General features: G+C 48.9%; 8 protein-coding genes across 8 annotated transcripts; 5 read left to right on the forward strand and 3 right to left on the reverse strand.

Moving 5' to 3' along the window:
• Positions 1–1,546: 1,546 nt before the first annotated feature.
• On the reverse strand, positions 1,547–5,079 carry ANOM_010409 (putative regulator of nonsense transcripts; the record flags this gene model as incomplete). The annotated part of the gene is made up of 2 exons (XM_015555665.1): positions 1,547–4,565; positions 4,630–5,079. Coding segments are annotated over 2 exons (3,333 nt in total), but the record flags the coding sequence as incomplete, so codon positions are not given.
• A 394-nt stretch (positions 5,080–5,473) lies between these two features.
• On the forward strand, positions 5,474–6,443 carry ANOM_010410 (snoRNA-binding rRNA-processing protein IMP4; the record flags this gene model as incomplete). The annotated part of the gene is made up of 2 exons (XM_015555666.1): positions 5,474–5,479; positions 5,550–6,443. 2 exons carry the CDS (start codon positions 5,474–5,476, stop codon positions 6,441–6,443), a joined length of 900 nt encoding a protein of 299 aa, XP_015402475.1.
• Positions 6,444–6,882: 439 nt separating this feature from the next.
• Positions 6,883–10,803, reverse strand: ANOM_010411 (bifunctional anthranilate synthase/indole-3-glycerol-phosphate synthase; the record flags this gene model as incomplete). Its single annotated transcript, XM_015555667.1, has 7 exons — positions 6,883–7,206; positions 7,301–7,401; positions 7,460–7,525; positions 7,599–7,793; positions 7,859–8,119; positions 8,527–9,735; positions 9,795–10,803. The coding sequence occupies 7 exons, from the start codon at positions 10,801–10,803 to the stop codon at positions 6,883–6,885; spliced, it is 3,165 nt and encodes a 1,054-aa protein (XP_015402474.1).
• A 443-nt stretch (positions 10,804–11,246) lies between these two features.
• Positions 11,247–16,873, forward strand: ANOM_010412 (nucleoporin; the record flags this gene model as incomplete). The annotated part of the gene is made up of 4 exons (XM_015555668.1): positions 11,247–11,314; positions 11,372–12,311; positions 12,368–15,466; positions 15,521–16,873. The coding sequence occupies 4 exons, from the start codon at positions 11,247–11,249 to the stop codon at positions 16,871–16,873; spliced, it is 5,460 nt and encodes a 1,819-aa protein (XP_015402477.1).
• An 836-nt stretch (positions 16,874–17,709) lies between these two features.
• ANOM_010413 (acyl--CoA ligase) lies at positions 17,710–19,657 on the forward strand (the record flags this gene model as incomplete). Its single annotated transcript, XM_015555669.1, has 4 exons — positions 17,710–18,770; positions 18,843–19,131; positions 19,241–19,344; positions 19,420–19,657. 4 exons carry the CDS (start codon positions 17,710–17,712, stop codon positions 19,655–19,657), a joined length of 1,692 nt encoding a protein of 563 aa, XP_015402476.1.
• Positions 19,658–21,354: 1,697 nt separating this feature from the next.
• ANOM_010414 (uncharacterized protein) lies at positions 21,355–22,065 on the forward strand (the record flags this gene model as incomplete). The annotated part of the gene is made up of 1 exon (XM_015555670.1): positions 21,355–22,065. One exon carries the CDS (start codon positions 21,355–21,357, stop codon positions 22,063–22,065), a length of 711 nt encoding a protein of 236 aa, XP_015402479.1.
• A 573-nt stretch (positions 22,066–22,638) lies between these two features.
• ANOM_010415 (uncharacterized protein) lies at positions 22,639–23,941 on the forward strand (the record flags this gene model as incomplete). Its single annotated transcript, XM_015555671.1, has 2 exons — positions 22,639–22,890; positions 23,051–23,941. The coding sequence occupies exons 1-2, from the start codon at positions 22,729–22,731 to the stop codon at positions 23,939–23,941; spliced, it is 1,053 nt and encodes a 350-aa protein (XP_015402478.1). The 5' UTR covers positions 22,639–22,728.
• A 743-nt stretch (positions 23,942–24,684) lies between these two features.
• Positions 24,685–26,150, reverse strand: gpaA (guanine nucleotide-binding protein subunit alpha gpaA). Its single transcript, XM_015555672.1, has 4 exons — positions 25,895–26,150; positions 25,483–25,825; positions 24,867–25,423; positions 24,685–24,812 (listed from the first exon to the last, which is right to left on the reverse strand). The coding sequence occupies exons 1-4, from the start codon at positions 26,010–26,012 to the stop codon at positions 24,769–24,771; spliced, it is 1,062 nt and encodes a 353-aa protein (XP_015402480.1). The 5' UTR covers positions 26,013–26,150; the 3' UTR covers positions 24,685–24,768.
• Between the last annotated feature and the right edge of the window lie 821 nt (positions 26,151–26,971).

Genomic DNA, 26,971 nt, shown 5'->3' on the forward strand with positions numbered 1-26,971 from the left:
GTTTATTCTGCCTCATACTATGACTTTATCTTTAACTATCTGCACCATCAGCATAGCTACTGTACCGTGAGCACAACCACGTACCATCAGCCTCAGAACAATGCAAGCTAAGCATCCCCTCAAACACCAAAAATAAAAATAACCATAACTTTGTGTACAGACAAGAACAGGCACCATCATTATGACAGATAATATTAGAATCAAGTATGCACCTTAGACCCTAGTACAGCCCTTAAGGATGAATAAGGGTGGTCGATCCCCCCAGTGGCGCAGCTTGCAATATCAGATTCGGCCGCGACATCCCGAGCTGCATGAGCCAATCCTGTCACTCTCAGCTACTGTCGATCCAGCTGGATCAATGTAGCCGACTGAAGGGCGATAATGGATCAATCACTGGTCGTTTACGCTGTGGCTGAGTTGGTAGGTAGCTTTACGTCTTCAGCTGATATCTAGGATACAACTCTGTACATACTAAGAGGTTACCAGATCCTGATTTTCGATTGGAAGGTGCCAAGGGGAGAAATTGTAGGTGCCTAGATACTTCTGCGATGCAAGGCGGTTCAACCCAGTCATTTACAGCCACAAGATAACCAGCTCAGTTCGATCCTACGAGTTCATGGTAAGGCATCTTGACTCCACAGTGAGAAGTGCAAAGGCACGGCAGCTGAGGACGTGTTGCTCTCTAAGGTATTGGCGCAACAATAGATTATAAACGAGCGACAATAATCATATTTCATTTGCTAGGGCTGAGCAGCGTAGTTGGTTGCCAGGATAGGATAAGTCCTCCGGCCGACAAAGATTGGACGGTGTGTACAGAGTACAAATGTGAAGGGGCAAATAATTGCTCTCTCCAAGGATGTAGGAGGACAGCACCACAATGGCAATGCCACAGGCAATGCAAAAGAGCTACTTAAATAATCAAAATTGAAATAACATGAGTTGAGACGGAAAAAGATAAAAAACAAGAATCATCCATAGCATTTTCAGATGAGCTCACTCTCGCGATCAGCGGGTGAAAATGTTGAGCTTTCCTGTAGCCTGAGAAGTCGCCTGCAAGCCGAACGAATCTATGGACACTCCATTAATCCTCAAATGACATAGCCCTTGACAGCTACTGATCAATCAACAGGTGTCATCATATGCATGCCAGACTACTACCACTCCCGCGTTGCTTCATGGAGGACCATATTCCTGACAAGGACACTGGACATGGTCAACCTGACAAATGGTACAGTCATTGCTTTGGACCCCTGGAAAGGTAACGGTGATATCTTGATATAGATATATGTGTCGTGGAAGAGAAATTCGAGGTTCGAGGATATTTTCCATCTTCCACCATATGGCTGAGACATGTTTTCATCGATGCTACCCTGAGGTGCGGGTTTGTCATGCCCAAAGAGACGGTCAACAACTCGAGCGGTCTATCAGGTCACCAAAAGATGTTTGAGTGGCCTAGCAGTGCTGCGAACAGTCGTATCCCGAGCTTTGCGAGAGCTGCAAGGTTCTGGTGCCACCCAGACTAGCGTACAACGCAACGTTACCGCAATCAATCGTAGTTTCCCCCTACCTGGCTCGCAAACGCAGTAGAAACACTGCGTGTGTCGTCGTCATCAATGATATGACCTGGTACACCACGAGTAACACGAATGCTGGCAGAGCTTCCACCAAAGATGCTGTTATTATCGGCAACACCAGGCTTGTAAGGCTCGCGACCACCGGATTCGACGTAGCGCTTCAAACGGTCGGACTGGGACAGACTGGGCTGTTTGCTCATATCGTGGATACTAAGTCCAGCGAGGCTCACGCCGCCCTGATCAGCACTCTTGCCATCAATGATGCTTGCAGTAACGTCAGATTCTGTTGCCGCAATGGATTCACCAGCAATGCTAGGCGCTCCCTTTCCTCTGTTGCCATTGGCCCGACGGTTTCCTGGGAGGGCAGGCCAAGAGTCTGCGAAGTTCTGGAACATAGGAGGATACCCTGAAGGAATACCGACACCACCAAGAGCAGAAGAGTGGACAGAGGAGACATCGTCAGGAATATAGCCTATCACGGATCCGTTGTCGTGGAAGTCGTTGCGCTGGCCATTTCTTCCATTCATCATTCCATTGGTCACGCTAGAGGCGTGGTTGTACGCCATCTGGAATCGCTGTGGCCCTCTATATGCCTGTTTAGGGCGGCTGAACTGGATCAGGGATTCCTGAAGATTGGACAGAGGTCCCTCAACCAAACAATGCCGTTCTTTGAAGTGCTGCAACAGGCAGTTCCACAAAGGATGCTTAGATAGCACCTTTGGGTTACCAAGGATCGCTAGACCATATTTCGCTCGTGTAAGTGCAACATTGAGACGGCGCGGGTCGCTCAAGAAACCGATGCCTTGATGGTCGTTGGAACGCACACAAGAGAGAATGATGAAATCCTTCTCTCGTCCCTGGAAAGCATCAACGGAAGCAACTTCAATTTCCTTGTAGTGTTCCTTCTTGAAGGTACCCGTTGCCTGCATGGAGCTAACGATGTAGCTACGCTGGCCTTCATAAGGGGTAATGATACCAATGTCTTGAGGCTGCACACCAGCCTTGAAGAAACGGGTCACTATTTTCTCCACATTTGTGGATTCTGTACGATTGAGATAAGATGTTCCAGAGGCAGAGATCTCCTCATTGCCCAAGTTCGACCAGAACATCATGGGATTATCGCTGATGGGCCAGGGGAAGTCAACATCACGACGAAGACGCTCGATAGAAGAAATGCCGTTCTGCAGAGAACCTTCGTAGAACATGTTCGAAGGGAACTCTGAGAGACATGGATGCATACGGTACTGCACGTTCAAGCGGATAGGAGAGCAACCTAGGATAACGAGTCGCTCAAAAAGCGACTGGTTGAGACCAGCTTTAGCTGCTTTCTTGTTCATAATGACGGGTCCAAGCTGCTGGTGATCACCAACGAGGACAACCTGCTTGCATCCTAGAACCAACGGAATCATACACTCCGGCTCAGCGGATTGTGTAGATTCGTCAATCAATACAGTGCGGAACTTGAGCTTCGCGAGACGAGGGTCACCGGCACCAACGCAAGTGCAGCAGATAACATCAGCGTTGTTCAAAATCTCGCGCTCCGCTGAACGCGTGAGCTGTTTCAGTCGCTTTTCGTCTTGGCTCGACAACTCCCCGAGTTCCGACTTAAGCTGATTAAGCTTCAGGAGTTCGATATTGCTATCATTCAGGCGAACTTGCTCATGCAGAGACAAGAAACCGACGGGAGATTCAACGTCTTCGCGGGATTTGGCGGTTACACGTACTGTCTTCAGACCGGTTCTGTGGATACGCTCGCAGAGTTGATCAACGGCGACGTTGGAAGGAGCGCAGACTAGGACCTGACCTCCATTGAGTTTGGCAAGATGATAAATGATGGTAGCGGAGGTGACAGTCTTTCCGGTTCCGGGAGGCCCTTGAATAAGACTCAGAGGCCGCTGTAGGACGCTCTTGACTGCGTTGATCTGGCTACCATTTAGTTCTGGAAGGCCAGGGACACTGAATTTCTTGGGCATCTGTGTCTTCATTGGTGCAGCGGCGACCTCATGACCCAGAAGCCGATGGAAGATGTAACCAGAAACGCTCATCTCATCAACTGCGAACGTCTTCATGGCGAGTTGCATACGATCAAAAGAGGTGGACTTCCATACATAGTCGGCAGTAAAATTATGTGTACACTCTGTAGGCACCGACTTATGATCTCCCTTTGCTCGCAGCTCAATAGTAACCTCATCAGACTGGTTGTTCGGGATCTTGATGACGTATCCAACCCCTTCCCACTTGGGCCGCAGTTCTCCAGTGTATTTCAGTCGCATTTCGTCTCCCACAGCCAGTTTGACATCGCCAAGCTCAAGCTTTGGTAGAATGAAGCTAGCCAGATGTTTGTTGTTGAGACCAAGATCCCACCGCACAATCAGCCCATCCTGCGACTGTGACTCTTTTAATTTTCGATCGTAATCCGCTTCAATCTTGACGAGTGGTCCGAAAATGTTCTGATACTGGAAAGCATCATCATAACGCAGAAGAACGGGGGCAGGCTCGTCATCTACAGCGGTGGCCTTCTCGAGATCTGAAAACGTGGCTTGGGAGTTTTCTTTCCACATTTCCTCCAGTTTTGCAATGAGCTGAGGGCTAAGGTGGCGAGCTCGCAGCTGCTCTTGGTCAGACGGTGCAGCTACAAGCCACGGCAGGAACGAACGATCTTCTATGAGTGGCTGCCAGCGGGAAGTATCCCAGTTCATATCTTTGGACGATGGCATGGCGGCACAAGGTTGACGGCATAGTAATACGACGACCGTATCAGACTTCGCTGGGATGAACCCAAGAAGGAAGACGTTCTTAGTTCCACAATTGTAGCACTCCAAAATTGTATCTCCGAGAGACGAGGCAGGGTGTAATTGCACTTCCTTGTGTCGTGCTCGAACGAGGTGGTTGACAATGTGAGAGGACGAGGTATTTCCACGAGCGCTACAAAACCACTTGCTGCATGAGAGACATTTCACAACACTGCTCGGATTATGGATGCCGCAATATCTTCAAGGCGATCTAGGATTAGCTAAACTTCGATCTAGACGTAGAGATATACAATGATACTTACGCGCATGCATGTGGCGGGAGCTCCTTTTCCTCCTCTGTGTGTCTTTGATTTTCTGCATTCCCAGTAGCGGGAGCGCTAGTTGTACTTTCTAGGTCGTCATCCCCATTATCCGAGCCGTCATCGTCATCGTCATGCCTCCGCGGGCGGAGACCACCAGTTATGTCATCCAATTCCCTTAAATCATCGCCTAAAGCCGCCATCATCGATCGTAGAATCCGGACTAAAATACTCTCCCAGGAGAAGCAAGAAAAAGGCGCTGTTAAAGAGCTCGAAGACAGGAACCGTGCAAAGCCGAAACGCCCAGTCCACCACAAATCAGAATCACGAGTCGGTCATACACGAACTTTCCTGATATATCGGTTGGGATAAGTTGGAGATGAAAGAGCGTTAAGGACAAACCGGCCGTCTCAGAAGTTGAAGAAGAAAACGAGGTGGTAGCGAGATCTGTCTTGATTTATAAGATAACCCAGCGTGCCACAGTAGAGGGGCAAGAAGAATGAGAGGCTAAGGTCTTGTCTCAGCGATGAATTCTTCTTGGTCTGGAATGGACGATGCCTGAGGAAAACTCACATGTAAACTCTCACTGATCAGTAACCGAGTCCCTAATTCACCACAAAGCCCTATGACAGTGAGTCGGTCTGTCCTCGATGGTAGAAAGTTGTAATTCACAGGACTCGGCGATTCGCTGGTTTGCGATCGGCTCACCTTGTTTTATTATCGGTCTATTTGCCGCCAAATCCCACACAGTCCGGTGGCCTATGCGGACCACCAATGCAATTAAAAAAAGTTGCCCGCCAAAGACAAAGCTTCAACCAGTTTCTTTGAAGACATCCATCCAAACAAAATGCTTGTACGTTTTGGCCCTATTATGATTTACACTCTTCGCTATGAACCGGGAGACTTTTACTAACTGTCTTTAGCGCCGTCAAGCTCGTGAGCGCCGAGATTATCTTTATCGGAGAGCGCTGCTTCTCCGCGATGCCTCTATCGCCGAAAAGCGAGCACAGTTGAAGGCGTCGCTAGCTTCTGGAAAACCCCTTGATCCTTCCATCGCAAATGACAAACAACTTCGTGAAGATTTCAAATATGACGAGTCCTTACCTACGGCGGACAAAAAAGATAAGGATGCGGATATGCTAGACCTTGACGACGAATATGCCCTCACCTCAGGAATTGTCGATCCCCGTCCCATTGTCACAACTTCTCGAAACCCGTCTGTCCGTTTAGGCGCATTTGCAAAGGAAATCCGTCTGCTTCTTCCCACATCGATTCGGCTGAACCGTGGTGGTCTTGTTCTCCCAGACCTTGTATCGAGTGCCAATGCTGCGGCGTTGACAGATATGGTTCTCCTCCATGAACACCGAGGAACCCCCACAGCGATGACTATTTCTCACCTCCCGCATGGACCGACGGCTAGCTTCTCACTTCACAATGTCGTTCTTCGTGCAGACATTCCAAATGCTGCCCGTGGGACCGTGTCGGAGAGCTACCCCCACCTTATATTCGAGGGATTCAAGACAAAGCTGGGCCTTCGGGTAGTGCAGATCCTGAAGCATCTCTTCCCTCCACGTGAGGCTGGAAAGGTCGGCAACCGGGTCGTCAGTTTCGTCAACAGGGAGGATAGCATCGAAGTGCGACACCACGTGTTCGTGAAGACGAGTTATCGGGACGTTGAACTGGCCGAAGTTGGTCCACGCATGACTATGAGATTGTTTGAGATCCGCGGCGGATCCCTGGAGAAGGGCTCTAGTGGTGATGTTGAATGGGCTCTTACACAGTACACAAGAACCAGCAGGAAGAAGGACTACCTGTGAGCCGGTTCGTTGGCGACGGCTGCAACGGTTTGGTGCGATGTATCTTTATCTTACGAAGACACAAGAAAAGTCTGTCTTGGCGCTTAAGGTGTTGGAAGGTTTAAAAAGGTTAGCATTTAGCTGTTTAACATCACTGTTTACTATTGTATACCCGTCTAGAGAAACAGACACCTAGGTGTCCTGAATGGATATCTGCTGATGGTGTATCTTCATGTTATTTCCCATATGCAAGTTTTCTTCCCAATGTATGAAGCAGTCGTTGAGACAAGATGGCATCAAGCAAGAGACTCTTGTAGCTTTAGCATTCATGCGAAGCCCCAAGTCCGAGAAAGAGAGGAGCTAACTGGTCACTCATGGCTGCTGACAGTGAAACCAACGCGAGTTAGTATATTAGTAGCACTAACGAATCAAAACCTCGACTGATACTGTCACTTCCAGATTAATTTCCGATTATATCGGCGCTGCTGGCCGAGCCGTTCTGGATGAAGTGGGTAAATATGTTCGTGGTGTATTCGTAGGTATACCAGCCCCCATGGTGAGGCAGAAAATTCCCTTCATCATCTCTCTTCGGCTGGGGCCGGGTTCCGTCTTCACGTAACGCCCAGCTCTTTCCCGTATATTCTTCGAAAAACCGTTCAAATGCTGTCAAGGCCGTGTCCAAGCTGCTTCCTGTTGGAGCAAGAATCTGGTAGCTTGCTTTACCAACACGGCTGTATCTGCATTCGGTTTCATATGTACACGGTTCACCATTGGATTCGTAGATCTGCAGTTTTTATCGAAGTATCAGCACTGGTTGTGGAGAATAGAACAACCACCCCAATCTGTAGCCAAAGACCAGATTCATATATGTAACTAACCGTAAGTTGAAACTTCTCGTTACGTTTCGTGATTGTCTGTCGGACAAGCGTGGCTTTGTATGGTTGACGAGTTGTCATGTCCGTGTATACATGACGCTCCGCTATATTTTCTCACCATCAACACCTAAGCCGGTCAAGCACATGGAGCGGAAGACATACATGTAGTGAGTACAGATTTCTTCCTACGGCTGACACCTGAAGGGCCGCCTTTTGCGTTTACTTTTCCTAACATCATAATGTGAGCCCTGTTTTGGAGATGATATGTATATAAATTGAGAGTGTGTACTTGTAGGCTTACCTGTGGGCTTTTTCATAGACCCACCCTGCTGCTTTGGGGTCTTCCTGGCTTTCTCCTTTGCTGCTCTCCTTTCCTCCTTCAGGATATTCTCGATGAGATATGCCTTTTCCCGTTTTGGTGTCCGATTACGGGAAAGTAGAGAATCCTCCAACCATTCATAAGATACTATCTTCACAGTCCCAAGACGTCTAGCTTCTTTGACTTTAGTCAGATGTGTTAGTAAAGCAAGAGTCTAGTAACTCAGGTGTTGGGGAACTAACCTGCAGGGATGTTGTTCATATAGGCGTCTTTGGTTGTAACTAGGTGCGTCACATCGTGAGTGACTTGCCTAGAATACCTTCCCCCGTTTGCTTGAACCCATTGCGGGATTTTTTTACCGCTGTCTCCAAGCTTCCCAGCCGAGCACATGTGAACCTTTGCAAAAGTCTTGCCCATATTGACTGTATGAATATAGGTAGGCGGTTGGTTTGTGGAACAGGACAGGTAGATCGTCGGAAAGCACTTGGGATTCGAGAAGGCAACTAGATGGTCTGGCAACAACTACTTATTTGCTATGCTGAGTGGAAAAGCTAGGTTGTGTGAGAGTAGAGAAAGAGTTTATAGAACGAGGTGATTCATGAAATGTCATACTATCAACAATGAACGCATTCCTGGGATGATTTGAAAGTGAGAGCTCGAGCATAGTTCGCAATCTTGACTATAGACACATCTGATTTGAGATAGTTGTATCTTAAAACTAGTTCATAAACTAAATGTGAATCGCAGCCCGAAATTGAAGTGTAGATTGAGTCATTGCTCAAAAGACAAAAGGAAACTCATTCATGATCATCGCTGCGGGTCCGTGACAAGTTGCTGCTATCTGAGAACAAAAAGCCTATGAATTACTGCTGAAGTCCTCTCACTGCCTGTACAAAGGCATGAATTTTACTCGGATCCTGAGCGCCATCCGACTCCACACCAGAACTGACATCTACCCCAACAACCTTGTGACCTGATTTTCCTAGCTTCTTAATTGTGTCAGCAACGTTTGTGGGATCCAATCCGCCAGCCAAGATAACACGCAGGCCAGCATCGCTGTCCAGAACGTTTTGAACACCGGATTGGTCGAGCAATTCACCAGAGCCACCAGCTCCAGAATCAAGTAAGGGCAAAGTGTGGTAGGCTCTTCGTGCAATTCCAGTCTCGTCAAGACCGAATTTGCGGATGACAGGCACCGGTATTAACCTAGCCCATTCCAATGGCTCAGAACCGTGTAATTGAACTACGTCGAGCTCCAGCTTTTGTTGCTGCTCCAGGATGTACGACAATGGCTGATTCTGGAACACACCCACGAGCAGGGCTCGGTTGGGATGGCGTAGAACATTAGTGGAATGATCAAAGTAATCAACCGAGGCTGCAGGTGATGTTCCTTGAGTGGTCGAAGCGGCATAAGGGACAGGTCGTTTTGTCGACTTTACAACTTGAGAAATTCGAAGAGCAACATCGTCTGAAACAGTTCGCTTTCGTCCCTGTACTTGAATAATACCAACCAGATCAGCACCAGCCTCAATAGCCGCCCGAGCTCCGTCTTCAGATCGTGTACCGCAGATCTTGACTAACGGCGAGGCTCGTGAAGCTTGAGCAGATTCCTCGTAAGACCCCCCAAGAAGCTCTGCAACAAAAGCAGATGTGTTAGATGCCCGCATAAGTGCCTCTCCCACAAGGATTGCTTTGACACCTTCTCTCTTGTAAGCCTCGACATCCTTGGGCCCGGAAATTCCACTAAGTGCGCAAACAATAGTATTCTCATTAACCTGGTCCATGAGACGACTCGTCGTACCGAGATCAACCTCGAAGCTTGTCAAGTCTCTGTTGTTTACGCCAATCACCTCGGCTCCAAGCTGGACCGCAATCTTCATTTCCTCCGGAGTATTAACCTCAACGAGAGGCTCCATTCCCAAGCTGCGGGAATAGTGATACAGTCTTGTAAGAAGCTCAACGCTTAGCATTTTCACGATGAGCAGAATAGTATCAGCCCCAGCAAGACGGGCTTCTAGAATCTGATATTCATCAAAGACAAACTCCTTCCTCAAGATTGCAGGTCTGTTTGTAACCCCTTCTAAGCTCTGGCGGACGGCACGCAAGTCGTCGATGCTACCTTTGAACCATTCTGGCTCAGTGAGGACAGAAATAACGCTGGCGCCGGCCTTGGCGTACTCTCTAGCTGGGCAGGGGCACACGCATTCTCTGCGATCATACCCTTGGAAGGGGAAGCGCGCTTGATTTCAGCCATAAGAGACAACGGATAAGGTGATTGTCTTAAACGAGCAGGGAATGAGAGTTGTGGAGGAGCAATGTTGAGGTCGTAAGCAGCCTGAAGATCCGCGGGCCGTTGCGAAGGAATAGTCTTCTGGATGGCAACAGCAGCCCTGCGGTGATCATATATCTTTTCTAAGATGGATGTCTTCTTGTCTACCTTCGGGGTGGTATTCGAGGCAGCCAACCCAGTTACAACAGAAGCGCCACTCTGTGCGCTGGATTGTTTGCCGTTACCCTCCCATGTACCCGCTGTAAGTTTGAGGAAGTTTCTAAACATCCCTCGGCCATACTCGGTGAGGATACTTTCAGGATGAAACTGGACACCCTCCACGGCAAGCTGCTTGTGCCTCACGCCCATGATAACGGTCTTGTTACTGTCCTCGCCCAGCTGGGCGTAAGACGTTACCTCCAAGCAGTCAGGGATTGTTGAGTGGGTTCCAGCAAGGGAATGATATCTGGTCACGGCGAGCGAGGTGGGCAGCCCTTCATATGCACCCTTGCCATCATGTGTTATCACTGACGTCTTACCATGCAAGATCTCGCCTGTGACATCGACTTTGCCACCAAAGGAAGAGATAATGCACTGTTGACCCATACACACACCAAAAACTGGTACTTTACCGCTGAAGTATTGAATTGCAGCGTTACTGATTCCAGCGTCCGTGGTCGGGTGGCCCGGACCAGGACTGATGACCAATTGAGTCGGCTTTTTGGCGATCAATTCCTCCAAGGATAATTCATCATTGCGAAACACTTGGACGGTGGCGCCCTCAAGAACCAGATACTGGTAAACATTCCAGGTAAAAGAATCATAGTTGTCGATCAGAATGACATTTGAAGCGCTATCAAGCCGTGAGGCTTTGGTGGGATGGTGAGGGGAATGGTCAACGAGATCGGAGCCCGCCATGACTAAGACCTGGATATAAGAGGTGTCAGAGTCAGTAATAATAATTGAAAAGAACAAGATACGTGAGAATTATAAGCGCAGATAGAAGTCTATCACTCAAGCAACAGCTCTAACTCACCTTTCTTCAGGTTTGGGCAACGAATTGTTTTAATGCGGGGCGTTTGACTCACTGAAGCATTCCGGCCCCGATACTAATATCCATCGCCTTTCCCAAACGGGTTTGTCTGTCAAACTGCGCAAAATTTAGTCTCACCGCCCTGCACTAAACCAAGATAGGCGTTGATTGTTGACCTCAGCCAAAAGTGCTCCTTGAATATTCTTGAGTTCCCGCTCTCAGCTTCCTACGCTTATTGCTTTATCGACCTTGCTTTATTTAGGTCCCTCCTACCTGCGCATACAAGCTGTATCTTTCTAGGTCTTAGAATGATATAGCTGTTGCGCCAATGGCTCCCGTTCCGGAAGCCTATTTCCCGTCCCTGGACAAGTGCTTTTCCGGGGACGTCCAGCTTCTGTACGCGCATATGCAATACTTAACAGTGGAGTAAGGCTGATTATACCATCTCTTTAGGTCCTGGAAGAGAGCATTTCTTTACACATGCAACCCCGAAGATGACGTAGACGACACCGGCAGTCTCTATGCTTTCTTGTCGCACCCGGAAAGCGTTCAGCTTCTTGCAAATTGTTTAGACGGGTTCGCCTCCTCTTCGGCAAAAACAAAGTCAGACTTTGAATCGAAAACGGCTGCGATCCATGCGGAGACCACAGCGCAAGCTTCATATAACCTAAAGGAACTCAAAGAAGACGCCTTGTGGCTGAGCCAGAAAGCCGGCATTGACGAAATCAGCGCCCTGAGAATTGCAGTCTTAGAATGGCAAAACCGCCCTGTCACACGCCTTCTGTCTGGATTCTCTGAAGAGGAATCTACAAGTTTGCAAAGCGCAGCTGGTGTCGAGAACTTTCGCATGTCGCTGGCTGGGCCCAGTTTTGCTGAAATTTTCAGTCAGAAAGTCGGTCGTGAGGACAATGGCTCGGGATTTGTTTCTGAAGAAAGTAGGCATCTGCGCCTGCGAGAGCTCTACTTGTCGGAAAGGGCACACATTATAAAGACGGCTCGGAGGCTACTCGCTCTCTCCCTGCACAGCGACGTCAACGAACCTGCTCCGCAAAAGTCCGAACGGAAACGAAGCGACTTGTTGTGCCAATTGGGTACGACACTCTTCAACAACAAGCTTGCCGGTGATAAACGCCACACTCTCATTCAAGCATGCATAACAGCTATCCAAGTTCGCCTTTCGGCATTGGAGGGAGATGGAGGATGGCTAGGACTCGCTGAGAGTAGCGAGGGCGTGGAAGATTTGTGGCGAACGGCTCTCGTTGAAGAGATATTGCACATTGTGCAAATTCTGTTTCTACAGCTTCAATCATCTGCGGAGCTCCCTTCCGCCGATGTTTTCGTGTCCTGGCTTCGTCTCATGGGCGATTACAACTTCCTTGAGCCACTCCAAATCGTGAGTAGTACTAGACTTCCTTCCTGCTCTCAAGTTCTGAAGCTGACCTCATAAAGCCATGCCAGAATCCGCAAGAGGTATTACTCCCTCTTCAAGCTTTTGTGAGCTTGACGACCCTTGCGTTCATGAAGCTACCGCTTACTATTCCCTCCATCATAAATAAAACTCCTACACCAGAGTCTAATACGAAACCACCATATTTTCTCTCGAAGGATGAGATTGGTCAGGTGAATGAGATTTTTGTTTCTGCAGTGGTGGAGTCCAAAGTTGCAAGCCCCGCGGCGTTCGCATGGGGACTGGTTTTAAACACTATGAGAGAGCTTGCCCTCAACGACAAAGAGAACCGAGAGTTGGAACAGTTTCACAGCGCAGTTGACTCATTTCAATCGAATACTCCTCAATCTACCGCAGGCGGAGCTTCAGAAATTTCACTTTATGAGGAGTTGTTAGAGTGCGCACGAACTCCGAAGTACACGGCTGATGATTCTATAACCCTGTTGACCTCGGATGAAGTGAGGGTCATGGCTTATGAGATCACCATGAATCTGGCTACCAAAGTTGGCTCCACATCTGCAGTTGACGACATTTTAACGAACTGCTGGGCTCGAACGGTGCTACTGGATCTCATCCGAGTGGCTGTGGTGTACTTAGATTATTCGCCCGAAATTGTGGAATCCGTTCTGGCAATCCTTGTGGGCTCATCCTCAGAACATCTATGGCCCAGGAATAGCCTTGCTTCGTCTTCTAGTGACCCACGGTGTATTTTCATCAAGGATGACCTCTTGATGGACAATATCTTTCGACTAGCCCGGTCGCGATTCCCTTATGAGACAGTGCCGTTTTTGAAACTCTGCCGCGCTCTTATTAGCAAAGACCTAGTTAACGACGAAGGGATCCCAGAAATTCTCAATGAAATGGAGAACATGGACACATTTACTCAGGCCTTGCCGCCTGATTTCCAAGGGTACGAGACGATACGGGAGGATGAGAACGCAAACTTCGTCACTCTCGTTGAATCCCTTCCTATGATTGGCTTATCCCCTCGAAGACAGTTATCTGAAAATCAAACCAGCAATGCTCTGGTTGTCACGGGCTCATCTCAAGTTCCGTCTACCACGATTGGGCAAGTCGTGTCCGAGTCAAGGCCCGCTGTTATCATGTGGCAGCACCGGTATTCTTCATTAAGCTACCTAGGAAGCTGGCTAGAGGAATGGAATGAGAACGGAGGATATTCAGCAGGATGGGGAGAGGACTCTATCGCGGAAATCATAGGGCTCTTGGCAGATCTCCTCAGTACCTCTAAGGATACACAACGTCAAAATGGCGATGACTCAGGCGCTAAGAGAATCTTGGAAATGGCAAGCGATGGGTTAGCCCGTCAGAGCGATATTGTTTCAGTGGTACTCGACATTCTCGAACGCAATCTGTCTCATATCGGACCTAGAGCAGGCTCTGAGATTGTTTTGGATTCCGTTATTGCCTGTCAGCGGTTTATCACCGCTCTTATTGAAGTTTTGCCTGGCAGAGTATGGCCATTCCTGTCTCGGAGCAGCCTCTTTGGTTCTGATGGCAAAGGCGGCATCATGACCGCAGTCATCTCCGCCCTCGAGGTCACATCAGGCGAATATCCCTTCCTCCTTAGCTGCGTACGTTTTTTCGAGTCCATTGTTGACGACGCTGCCTCTCGTGCTGTTTTGAGGAGAAGCCCCAATAGCATAATGGGCAAGACCGCAGCCGTTTCTGATTGGACTGCTGGCGTCCCATCCCATATGATGAGAGGAGTCCTCTTGGACTTTGTTCGAATCATGGTCGAAGTGTATAACAGCAGCATCAATTGGCGATTTAACTCCCCAGCGCAGAGATTTGAGATCAACGCGGCACTTGCCAAGACATTCGAAAGAATCCTCTACTATGCTTATGGCACGAATGACAGTACTAAACTGGATGCGAAGGTTACTGGTGTGTTCTCGTCCTCAGCGACGTACCTCCTGGATGTTTTACGACCGCATTCGATGAGTGATCTCCCTTTCAACCCGATCCTTCGACTCATTGCTGATGGCCTTCAAACCCCGCCCTCATTATACCTTCGGTACTTAACACTAGTAGAAAGGCAAGTCAATTCGACACTCATACTCTCAACCAGACTTTTACAAGCTGCCCAGCTACTCGATACACCGCCGTCATTACTAGAAGAGCAACTGTTCAAGGCAGCTCCAGTTCTCGTCAAACTATATGCACTGCATGACGCCTACCGACTACCTATTATATCTCTTCTAAACACACTTATCACAGGCGCTGCTTTGAATTCTGACAAAGAGCCACCGTCCCTGATTGGTCATTTGGGAGCCGAGTCATCCTGTCTCTTTCTCGATATCCTATCACAATTTGACAGGCCGTTGAGTGATCGAAACCTACATTTGGGAATATGGCAGCTATTGTCAACATTTGTCACCAAACGTCAGCAATGGCTTGCGGTCTATATTCTTACCGGATCCTCTCCTCGTCAAACACTGAGAAAGACCGACGATCAAAAGGCCCCGGCTATGAGAGGAACGCCCTTTTTGAAGATTGCTCTGGATACACTGTCAAACATCGACCAAGTTGATCTTCAGGTAGCTCTTGCGTTGCTAGAGTTTGTCTCTCATGCCCAGGAAAACTGGCCTTGGGCCACCTCTGAGCTGAGAAAGCACTCACTGTTTTTCACCAGCCTCGTGCAATATGTCTCGAAGTTGAAGATAGCGTCATTATCTGTGGTAGATCAGATATTCACTACACGAATTGCAGCTGTCGTCGCTGATCTCTGCACCGTGTATTTACATTCCGCAAAAGAAATGCAGGATCGGTCCTTCTACAAGACTTTGATTCCTCTTGTATCTTGGTACGCGAAGGATGCAGTTGAGGTCTCGGGGTACAATGCCTCACTACACGCCAACTTGAAGAAGAACTTTGAGATGAGGTATTCAGGCTGCAAGCTCGCTGATTTTAAAAGGACGACATTGCAGCCTCGCACCCTGGGCGGTGATTATTGTTATGATATTCGCCTCGGCGAAAAGCTTCTCTCTTACGATTTTGCATGGGCAGGAACCCGAAACCAAGGGTTTAGCCAGGAGTTCGAGCGCGCTAATCTCAATCTGTCACTGATTGAGGCTAAAGTGGTATGTATTTGTGCAATCCTTATATGAATGGGCTCTAATAGTGTTTGATCGCAGTCGCTCCTCCATAGTTGGAAATTCTTCGCCATCGAGCATTGTTCAGATTTTATGATGGATCGCGAGGTTCAAAAATCGATGGCTGTGGTCGTACAGAGATGTCTTGAGGCCAACACCAATGGCGTCCCACAAGAAGCAATCTTCGCGCGTATTCAACAAACCCGAGTAGATTTTGCACAGGTTCTACTCCAGCGACTTGTCGAGATCGGATCCCGAGGTGCTGAAGTTTTTGGTCTGCTTGGAGTCGTATGGGATGCATTACGCTCTCGCCGCGCAACGTATGAGGACGCAATCATCAATGACGATACCGAGTATTACCGGTCTCTTCTCAATGTGCTTTTCCTCGCCCTTCAGTTCCACCATGACTCACCTTCGCGCACAGCGCCCGAAACGCTCAGTAAGAAAGCTGAGGTATCATCTGACTTGGGACTGGTGGTCGAAATTGTAAAGACTGTGGTTGCTCAAGGGTTCAAGTCTTTGACTGCGTACTTGCACGATCAACCAGAGAAATGCACACCGAAGGACTTTGCCATCATAACGGCCATTTTGCAAAGCTGCTTGCAGGTGAAGAATGTTGATCGCGTATACGAGCATATTGTTTATCATATTGCGGATAACGATACGGGTCGCCATGCAACTTCTCTATTTTCGTGGGCTGATCAATTAGCTGTGGCTGGCGATCCCATCTACGGAGAACTCAGTATTTCTTTCCTTGTTAAACTATCAACCATACCCATGCTGGCAGAACACCTCGCCGTCGAAGTGGTCTTGGTCAGACTCTCTACATGCCGGCTGACAAACATTCTGCGACAACCCAAAGGCTTTGGCCCCTTTGATACTGTGCCTAGGATGTACGCTATCTGGACCGGCGGTATCCTTCCCCTTTGCCTGAACCTCCTCTACCACGTTATTCGCACAGCGCCCGAAGTGGCGGCCTTCCTCAACCAATTCGAGGGCCAACTTACGCGGGCGTCCGAGGCGTTTGCTGCCGACCGCACGGCTGGGTCTACGGCCCGACGCATCTGTCTGAGCATGACATCCGAGGCGTACTCACTAGCACTGATCTCCTTTATATTGGGTCGATTCCGCCAAGCAGGACCTAGTGCCGGCATGGATGCTGAGTCCATCCAGGAACTCAAATGGGACAGAGCGCACGTGAAGGAAGACATTGAAGATCTCCTTGAACGGAGACAACTCCTCCGAGCACGGATCGTGGCCACGAACGACAAGGAAGCGGAGCTGGTACGCCAGAAACCATTGAATGCTTCGTCGGGGGCCGAGAACCGACTGGAGGAGAAGATCGTGAGCGAGTTGAAAGCCACACTGGTCTGTCTTGGAGGAGAGGAGGCGTAATGAAGCTAATGTGTCCATCTCATGTTGTGTGCAATTTCAAGGTGTCTATGTGGTTATTTCTTGATATTTTTTCCTCCCTCCATGACTCGTTCAGGGTTATCCTTTTAAGATATAGCGTGATGTTTTTGACAGGAAATGGCAGACGGAGGGGGTGTAGAAATCTTTTATCGGTATTCCATTGATTGAACATACCTACCATATATCGGTCGCCTTTGCTTCTCGGACTAGGGTCAAAAGAAAAGAAAGAAAGAAATGATGTAACCGGCTAAATAAGGCAGGAACCGCTGTATAGACACTCCTCATTCGACTCGTAAGCATTCGGTCCCACCAATTGTAAGAAACCTCTCCGACTGTTCTTCCTCACCTGGGCAACTGTGTGACATATCCAGGGACAGTGCGCCTCTCATTCCCCCTATAAGACAAAGAGTCAAAGACCCGAGGTCATGAAGCGTTTACTTCCTCGGGATCTTCGCTCGGGGAGAAACTGATTGGTACCGACTTAACCGACCCTAAATGCGGGGAGAGCTCTGCAAGCTTGGTATGGGGGTTTGATCCTCGCGTTATGAATGGATAAAATTGGATAAATTATTCATTTCGCTGGTTCTCATGAGGAGGGGTTCGAGGTAGTCCACATTTTTGGGGAAAGTTTCGATTGAACCAAGTGAATTACTTGGCTCGCCCTGTTTCTAATTTTTATATATGAATTGCTCCTGCTCTCCTCGAGGCTTATATTGCGATTTACTCTTCCTTACCGTTTGTTGGACTTTATTAGTGCTTCCCTTCTTGAGCGCTATTTGATCCCTTATTTCCTGGGTGGAATCGTTAAGAGACTCACGATGCCTTTCAAATCGCGTTGGCAGGTGCATGTCCCGGATGCGCACCTGGCAACTGTCCTGTTCACATCGCCCACTCATCCGTTGTCAAAGACACACCGGTGCTTCTCTGAGGCAGCTCGTCCCGACACGCATTATTTCACCACGCATGATTTCCGACTATGGTCTAAGCGTTTTGCGGCAGGGTTGCGTAAGACTGGTCTCCAGCCCGGTGATCGTGTTTTACTCTTCTCCGGCAATGATCTCTTCTTCCCTGTTGTCTTTATGGGCATCATCATGGCGGGAGGCATCTTCTCGGGGGCCAATCCTACTTACGTCGCAAGGGAACTGGCGTATCAGCTCCAGGATAGCGGCGCAACTTACCTCATTTGCGCTGAAGGGAGTCTCGATACTGGTGTTGAAGCGGCGCAACTTGCAGGATTGAGTCGGGACCAGGTGTTTGTTTTTAACAATGCCATCTTCGATGGGCGTGGAGAGGGCAAGATGGGTTGTCGCTATTGGGGTGAACTGGTGGCGTCTGCGGAGGAAGGCCATCAATTTGAATGGGACGATCTATCGACTCCAGAGAAGGCTAGCCGTACCCTTGCCTTGAATTATTCCAGCGGCACGACGGGGAGACCCAAGGGCGTGGAAATCTCTCACAAAAACTATTGCGCCAACATGCTCCAGGCTAATCAATCGTTTTATCTGAATCCGGACTGGAAAGAAAGGAATGCTAGGTCCCGGTTCCTCTGTTTTCTACCGATGTATCATGCGATGGCCCAGAATATTTTCATTGCGAACGCATTGAAGCGTGAGGTTCCTGTGTACATCATGCCCAAGTTCGACTTCATCAAGATGCTGGAATATACGGAGAAATTCCGCATCACGGACCTTATTCTGGTCCCTCCTGTGGTGGTTGCCCTAGCCAAGCATCCTGCGGTCAGAAGCGGCAAATATGATCTTAGCAGCGTCGAGGGAATTGCCAGTGGTGCAGCGCCCCTGGGAAGAGAAGTCTGTGATGAGGTGGAGGCGCTCTGGGAACCTGGACGTATCAATGTGAAACAGGGCTGGGGGATGACCGAGTAAGTTGTGGCCCCTATTTATCTCCACCAATGAAGCAGGGTATGAAAGCTAACACAGAAGCTTTTCCAAAGGACTACATGCGCTATACTTGGCTGGGACCCCACTGAAACAAGTCACACCGCGTCAGTTGGAGAGCTGAACCCCAATTGTGAAGCGATGATCATGGCGGACGACGGGGTCACCGAGTTAGGACGTAACCAACGGGGTGAACTCTGGGTCCGAGGTCCGAACATTATGAAGGGCTATTGGCGAAATCCACAGGCCACAAAGGAAACCAAGACGGAGGACGGATGGCTGAAGACCGGAGATATCGCATATGTGGACGATCAGGGGAAGTTCTACGTAGTTGACCGAAAGAAGGTACGTCGTATGACAAATAGCTCAGTTGCCACATCTGGCGAAAAAAAATTAGCCTTGCATACATCCCTTTAGAGCTTATGCATGCGTTGACTGATAAATTCTGTCCTAGGAACTGATCAAAGTGAAAGGCAACCAAGTTGCGCCGGCAGAGTTAGAGGCCCTCTTGCTGAAGCATCCGGCAGTAGCTGACGTTGCGGTCATTGGAGTGTCGGTGTAAGTATTATATTTGCCTCTCTGGAGATGGATGAACAACCAGGAGCAGCTGATAGACTGACTGTCAACGAATAGGAACGATGACGAGCGCCCTCGGGCATATGTGGTGCTAAAACCTGGACAGAGCGCCTCCGCACAGGATCTTATCGCATTCATGGACGGGAAAGTCTCCGCGATCAAGAGGATCACTGGCGGGGTAATCTTCGTTGATACAATTCCTAAGAACCCTTCAGGCAAGATCCTGCGAAAGGTCCTTCGAGACCGCGCTAGAGAAGAGGTGGCCTCAAAACCGATTATCACCGCGAAGCTATAGGTCACACTCTGTATTTTGCCTCTCACTTCTCCAATTTTTTTTCCCCCTCGTCTGCGGAGCGACAGGCCTAGGCTAATGTAAATCTAAAGCTTCGGTGACCTGATTGGTGGGGCAGCCGATTTTAGCATGCATTGAAGGGACCTGGTTGTTGGGTCGAACGGGCGAGGAATATTGAAATGACATACTTGATAGACGAATCTGAGTGGATCAAGGTTCGCGTAGTCCATTCCTCTTAAATTTTCCTGCTGTCAAAAGGCCACGAAAGGAGGTCGACGCCACAGTCGATCACTCTGTTTACCGCCACACTGAACGCATTTGGCTCTTTTTCCCTGTGCCAAAAGCAGATCTAAGATATTAGTGCGTTAGTAGTGTCTAGTAGTGCAGGAGTGAAAGACTTGACCCAGTGGACACCAGCACAGACGCAATCTGATCTAGAGCTCTTACCGAGGAAGGAAAAATAAGAGATTCGCGAGAAAGAAAAGTTTCAAAAGAGGGGGGGTAGCATCATCTTAGCAGAAGCCACACCTCCAGCAAAAGAAGGTAAAGGATCGACCCGTCAAGCCATGGCTACCTGATACGAGACTTTTGTCATTACGCTGGCTTTATGCGAACCAAGATGGATCTGCGCGAAAGCAGATGATCGAAAGATGGGCTGAGCTGAGAACGAATATGTAATGTAAGAGAATAACGATGGTGGATCCTTTCGATTAATATTCACAAATTACATCCATATTCCATGTATCTTATAAACGAAACGGAGTCACGAGGGTATGGGCACCTTTCCCAATGGGGAACAGTCAATGACGACTGGCGCTTCAAACCTGCAATGGATCTGGACCTTGACAATCATTAGGAGAGACATGCATTAGATGGAGAGACGCTTCTCTCACTCTCTCACTCTCCACTTCCTCCTTCCTGGCTTACGCTCGACCACAAACCGAGCCGCAAATGTTTAGTGCCGGTAGCCAGCCTTATTCATACTCCTGGGGACCGGTGCCCCTCGCTAAGTCCGCCTAACGAACTAGCGGGAGAAGCTCCTCTCTTGAGCCGGCAACTGTGCAGGTGGCGCTCTTTCAGGGCAGCTGAACTCAGGTTTCCTTGTTGGCCTTGTTGCCGCATTCTTGGGTCTCATCTGGCCCTCTCGTCGTCGTACAATCGCGGTTGGCTCCTTTCGCATGGGTCTTGCCCACCGCTTAACCTCGCGTGGCTGACTGGACTGGAAGCCCCCTCGTACCGAATTGTGCTTCAAGAATGGCTGCATGACGCAGGGTTGGATATACGTGCCTGCATGGTGGAGTCTGTCATTTTATTGGAATACCTTTAGAAAGTAGCAATTCCCTCACTGGGTCAATCTGAGACGGGGGATTATTTCTTTTCGATCCAAGTACCTCTGGTGGCCATGGCCCGGATTATAAAGATCCCTGTATACCGCTCATAGCTCTTATTCGCAAGAGACCAAGCTTAATATCATCTCTACTTCTATCCCATTTTGCTTCATTTTTTCCAGCTATTTAACCGTCAACCGAGCATACTTGAAACCAAACCTATTTCCTATTTTAGTATAGAACGCCTCAGACGGCCATCTCCAGTACTGGACAAACAGACTGTTGAGGAATAAGTGATCTACGCGCCGTTAACGTTCCAAAGAAAAACCGCCGAGACTCTCCTTAGAGCAAGGAGACAAAGAGACACGGGCAATGGGCCATGAGAAGGGAAACGACGCCGTGAAGAACATCCAGGCTCTGTCGTTCTGGATCTCCTTTACCGTCGTCTGCATACTGTGCGTCCTATTCCTCGTTCAACGTATCAGACGACGACATCTGGGCAGATACGCACCGCTAGAGAGGCAAATGGATCCGCGACACTTTTCTTTTGGCGAAAAAGAGAGGCGTGGTGGCGACGAGGAACTAGCTGGCCTAGTGGGCCACGGAGTGCCCTACTATCCAAGAGACCCGTCGACCTACGGTGTCGCCGGACTCCCTTCAGCCTGTGATATTCTGCTGCCCCTGTCCCGGTCGACACATCTACCCTCGAGTGGTTATCTTGCTGCCGTTCTAGGCCGGAAACAGAGTGTCAGCACCGCGCAATCATATCCGCAGATTCAGGCTCCTTGCGCTGTTGCCCCATCCGAGCTGAGCCCCAACTCGGGAGATAGTCGGCCATCCACCGCTGGGACGGACGCTGGGCGCAGCAACAGGCTTTTGCGATCTGGATCTCTTGGATCTTGCATTGAGACCGCCGATCGACCGGCTGGGTCACAGACGCTGGACGCGCATGAATTTTCCGAGACGGCGGCCCCAGAACGGACATGTTCTGTCCTGAAGCGCAACCAGGTTGTCCAGCACCTCTACGACGTGGATGAAGGAGGCGTGCGTACGTATAAACGAACCATGCTGCAGTACAACTAATTGATTGTGTGCGTCCATTGGTCTTTTGTTTCTTCTTGACTCCCCCTTCTGCTTGCTGAGTTCGGGTACTTTTTTTTGTTTTTTCTATTCTTTCTTTTCCCTTACATTCCATTGGAATTCCAGGTCATTGAGGCGCAAGTTTTTTGTCTTTAGAGAAAAAAATGGTGCCTAATGGGTGGCGGACTTGTTTACATACAGAATTATTTTTATTTTTACTTCTGTTGATGACTGATGACGAGTTAACGATGCTGAATTCATGAAATCTAAAACTTAACTCTTTCCAACACGTATGGACAACCACCCTCTTAGTCCCCGAATCACCGAAGGACCTATCGTAGAGAACTTTTTCCATTCAAAAAGAAACAAGTATGAAACCACAAGACCCAATAGCGATGGACGAAGTCACATGCCCCATACATATCGAGCTTAGTCATCCCCAATCAACGACCATGATTGCTCGATAGGCCATCTGCGATAGTTCCCCAAAGTACAAGCCAACAAGAAATCGCAGCCCAACTCCCCTCACTCGAACCCCACCTTCAAGCGCGGCGAAGAGAGAGAAAAAAAAAACCAAAAAGCAAGCGAAAAGGGAAACACATCAAGAAGGAGACGAGAAACAAGAAGCGAAAACACCGGGCGCAAGACAGAAACCATATACCGAAAATGACAATAACAACATACCCCGGGGCCCTCACCTCCGACCCAAATCTCGCGAATCTATCTCTGTCTCGACTGCTCGCCCGTCTGGAACATAATCTGCTCTCGTCCTCGGCGGACTTGAAGCCGCTTCGTCGGTCGGAGTATCAGCGTATGAGAGTGGGAGCTGTGCGTTTACGTTTCCTTTTATCTTACTTTGCGGCTTCTTTTTTGGAAAACTCCGTGTCGGCTCTGCTAGCTAGCTGTACATCAGTGGCTATGCTAGCTGGTAGCTGTAGCTAAACTCTGGGGTTCTGGCAAGGCTCGTGCTGACACAGCTCAAAACTAGAATATAGAGTATGCCCGTGCTACGCTCCAAGAATTAGAACGGAGTCTCCCGCAGATTAAACCAGTCGACCGTCGGCATGAAATTCAATCGGATATTACCCGGGACCGCCAGACCCTGAAACGGTTACAGAGTGTACTAGACCAGCTAAATGCTGAGGCCGAGATGAAGCTCTCCGCAAAAGATGGGCAGGGGCTGCCCGATGCGGAGGGAATTTACGAAGATGAGGACGAGGAGTCGGTAGACGGAGAGGATTTACTCGGGACACCGGAGGAGGGGAGTACACCTGACGAAGGACGGGAGATAGACACATTAGGAGAGGAGACCGCTGCGCAGGAGGAAACTAAGACGATCCCTGGGCAGATCTCCGAATCCTTGTCGCACGAGATGGCGGCACCGACGGCGACATCAGACGCTACAGCTACCGCTACTACAGCTTCGCCTACGCCAACGTCTACCTTAAGAAACCGACATAATGGCCCGACGGACCTTCCAGCCACAGCAACAGGTTCTTCTTTACACGAATACAACACTGCACAACAATCGTCTTCCTCAACTGCCAAAATACAATCCACCGAAGAAACACTCGACACACACCGTCGCGAACAAGAAGACATCACTAACTCTCTTCTGTCCCTTGCGACGCAGCTCAAGTCTTCGTCACAGGCTTTCCAATCCTCTCTGGAATCAGAAAAGTCTGTTCTGGCCCGTGCTGTCGAGGGTCTGGACCGCACGACAGGCAATATGGAGGCAGCAGAACGACGGATGGGTATGTTGCGTCGCATGACCGAAGGGAAGGGTTGGTGGGGACGGATGATGCTCTACGCTTGGATCTTTGGGTTATGGGTCGTTGCGGTGTTGATTGTATTCATCGGGCCAAAATTGCGGTTCTGATAGCTATCTTGTGTTTATAGAGCGTTTATGCATGGAGTACTGGTGTTTGGATGGGTATCACCATAGCTGAATTTCAACCTTCTCAGCGGCTTGATGTCTATGTACATACAATGCTAGGGTCTGATTCTTATGTCCAACTCGTTTTATTTACAACCTACACATGAAAATATTACAAACAATATATTCACAATCCTTAGTTTTGACTATGACCCAATGACCGACCCGGCATGACACATGAGAAAAAGACATGATAGTCCACGTACCCTGCCATTCCCCGTGCCCGTGGCCCTGTCGTCGCTCATTGCTCCAGCGGACGTGAGACAGGAAAGATGAGTGATATAAGTACACACGAGGGCACCAAGAGATGATGGGATATCCAGCGTTCAAAACCAAAACGTAAACTAAAGAGGAAATTGAATGAGGGATAGGGTAACCAGGCACAAAATTAAATGGAAATGCTGGAAAAGAAAAGGAGACAAGGAAAAAGATCAATAAGAAAAGGCATAAATTGCTCAATGTTCAACCCTCCCTCATGGAAGAGGGAACAATGAACTGCGGCTCTGTGTCATGGGATGGATATCGGTGATGCGGATAACAAAGAGCTGGCTAGATATCATTTCAATACAGACGAGGGGACAAAAGGAAAAAGGAAATTAAGAATAGACAAGTGAATGTCTTCAACGCCAGGTTCTTTCAGAAATCACGAGGTATGACGAACACATCAAAAAGGAAAAGAGGGGAAAGAGAGAAGGGAAATTATAAGTCGCATAGCATACGGTCTAAATGTCGGATATTCAAACAGGCACTCAATCAAAGCACCCTACTCATTAGATCAGACCACAGAGTCGGAGGTTCTCTTGGATGATGATGTCTATAATCAATTATTAGCAAAACATAAGCAGATGGATGATATGCGGCAACTCACCATTTACTGCAGCCATGACGAACCGAATCTGTGTAGTGTCAGTGGCACACGTAAAGTGCGTGTAAATCTGCTTCTGCTCGGCCTGGTTGAGGGACACGAAGCGGTTGAGGATGTAGTCACAAGCAGCAGCATAATCGGCACCACCCTCATAGTCAGGGAAGTAGTTCTTCATGGGGCTGACGGGCAGCTTCTCCTTGAAACGATCGATCTTGTTGAGGAAGAGAATGATGGATGTCTTGACGAACCACCGAGAGTTGCAGATGGAATCGAACAAAGTAAGGGCTTCCTGCATACGGTTGACGGTCTCATCTTCGAACAACAGCTGATCGTACTCGGAGATAGCGACCAAGAAAAGGATCGTGGTGACATTCTCGAAACAGTGGATCCACTTCTTCCGTTCGGAACGTTGACCGCCGACGTCGAACATCCGGTAAGTCAGATCGCCAATGATGAAGGTGGTCTCAGTAATACCGGTAGTCTTGACACGGGAGCGAAGTACATCCTGGTCCGTAGGAAGATAATCGGACTGGGCAATCCGTTCAATGGCATCAAAGTAGCTGAGTGGATCAATTAGCATGCCGTCGGTGTTTGACCAACTGCATCAGAGAGTACTCACTATTTCGCAGAGTCGTTCAGTTGGTATTCGCGAGACCTCTTGAAACACTCCTGCACACCGCTGTCGCGCCACAGAGCTCCAATCGCATTTCCGACCTCCGGGGGAAGGTTGTCGCCTTCGATTTGAGCGGGCTGCATGAAGATAGTTTGAACGTGGTACTCGTGACGGGCATCCTCGAGGGGCAATTCCAAAGATTCCATCGCTTCCAAAATGACTCGCATCGACTGGACCGTGTTGCTGTAGATGATTTCCTTGAAAGACTCTCTTTCGTCGCGCGAGTATCCGCCCTCATGGATCAGTTTCATCTGTTTGAGAATTGTCGACTTGCCCGACTCTCCCGCTCCTGCAGAGAAATGGTCAACAAAGCGCCTCACATACGGCTATGATTATTCAGGTAGGATCGGTTGCATACCGAGCAAAAGCATCTTGATTTCGTTGCGCTGCATCATCTTGTCGCGTTTAAGCTGGTTTTCGATCTCCTCGTTACGGGCTTTGCCCTCCTTATCCTCTGTACTCATTCCGCAACCCATGTTGGCGGTATTTAATTAAGGTGACTGGTGATGTTCAAAGGTTTGTCCAAAGAGAGATGTGGTGGCCGGCGTGGTATTGTATATGAAGGAATCTATTTAAGGAATAGGCGTCAGCGAAAGGCCGGACTTTCCACGTTTCAAAACCAATCGGTTGATAATTCCCAACGTGCTCCAACACGAGGTGGTCCAAACTTGACGAAAAACTACCGCGTAAAAAATCAAACAGAAACACGGAGCCAGTTATTGTACTGACGTAAGGAGTAGCAGTTGATACATCGAGATCACCAGTTGATACAGTGAGGAGAATCAAGTAGGTTCGTTGAGGGTTGAAGTTGAACGAGGCTACTCACCGATCAAAAATTCTCTCTCCGAAATCGAGATGATATTTTTATCACCCTCAACAGAAAAAAATAAATTAAAAGATTGGGCTATAATTCCGGGTGGTACTATGGAAAATCCGAGTGACCATAAATGAATGGGAGTAAGGGGGAGAAAGATTCGATAATTGGAGCGTGGTCTTGAGACGGGGTAGAAAGGAGGTCGAAAGGAAAGTGAAACAAAATGTTACCCCGATGCTGACGAACACAAGAATTATGGCGTGCAGAAGGCGTGCAGAATAGACGAAAAGCAGCGACCACGAAGATTAAAAGACTATGGAAAGGGAGTAAATCCTTCACCACCCGGCTGGAACCGATAGAGTGATTAATCGAAGAAAGAGGAATAGGAATAGAAGGAAGAGAGAGGCTGAGAAAGATGGGCGAGGATAAGCTCAGGTAAGGGGGCTTTGGGGGCTTTGGGGACTTTGGAGGGGGCGTCGGAGAAACGAGCGAGAGAGAAAGAGGCGAGCGAGTTGAGAGACCCAAAAAGGAGGGTGTGGGAAATGGGATGGGGCCCGACTTGGACTGACGGAGTACTTACTGGCTGTAACTTACTGACCAGCCTTGCCGGAGAAGGAAGCG

Source organism: Aspergillus nomiae (genome assembly GCF_001204775.2).
Source record: "Aspergillus nomiae NRRL 13137 chromosome Unknown contig00434, whole genome shotgun sequence".
NCBI lineage: Eukaryota > Fungi > Ascomycota > Eurotiomycetes > Eurotiales > Aspergillaceae > Aspergillus > Aspergillus nomiae.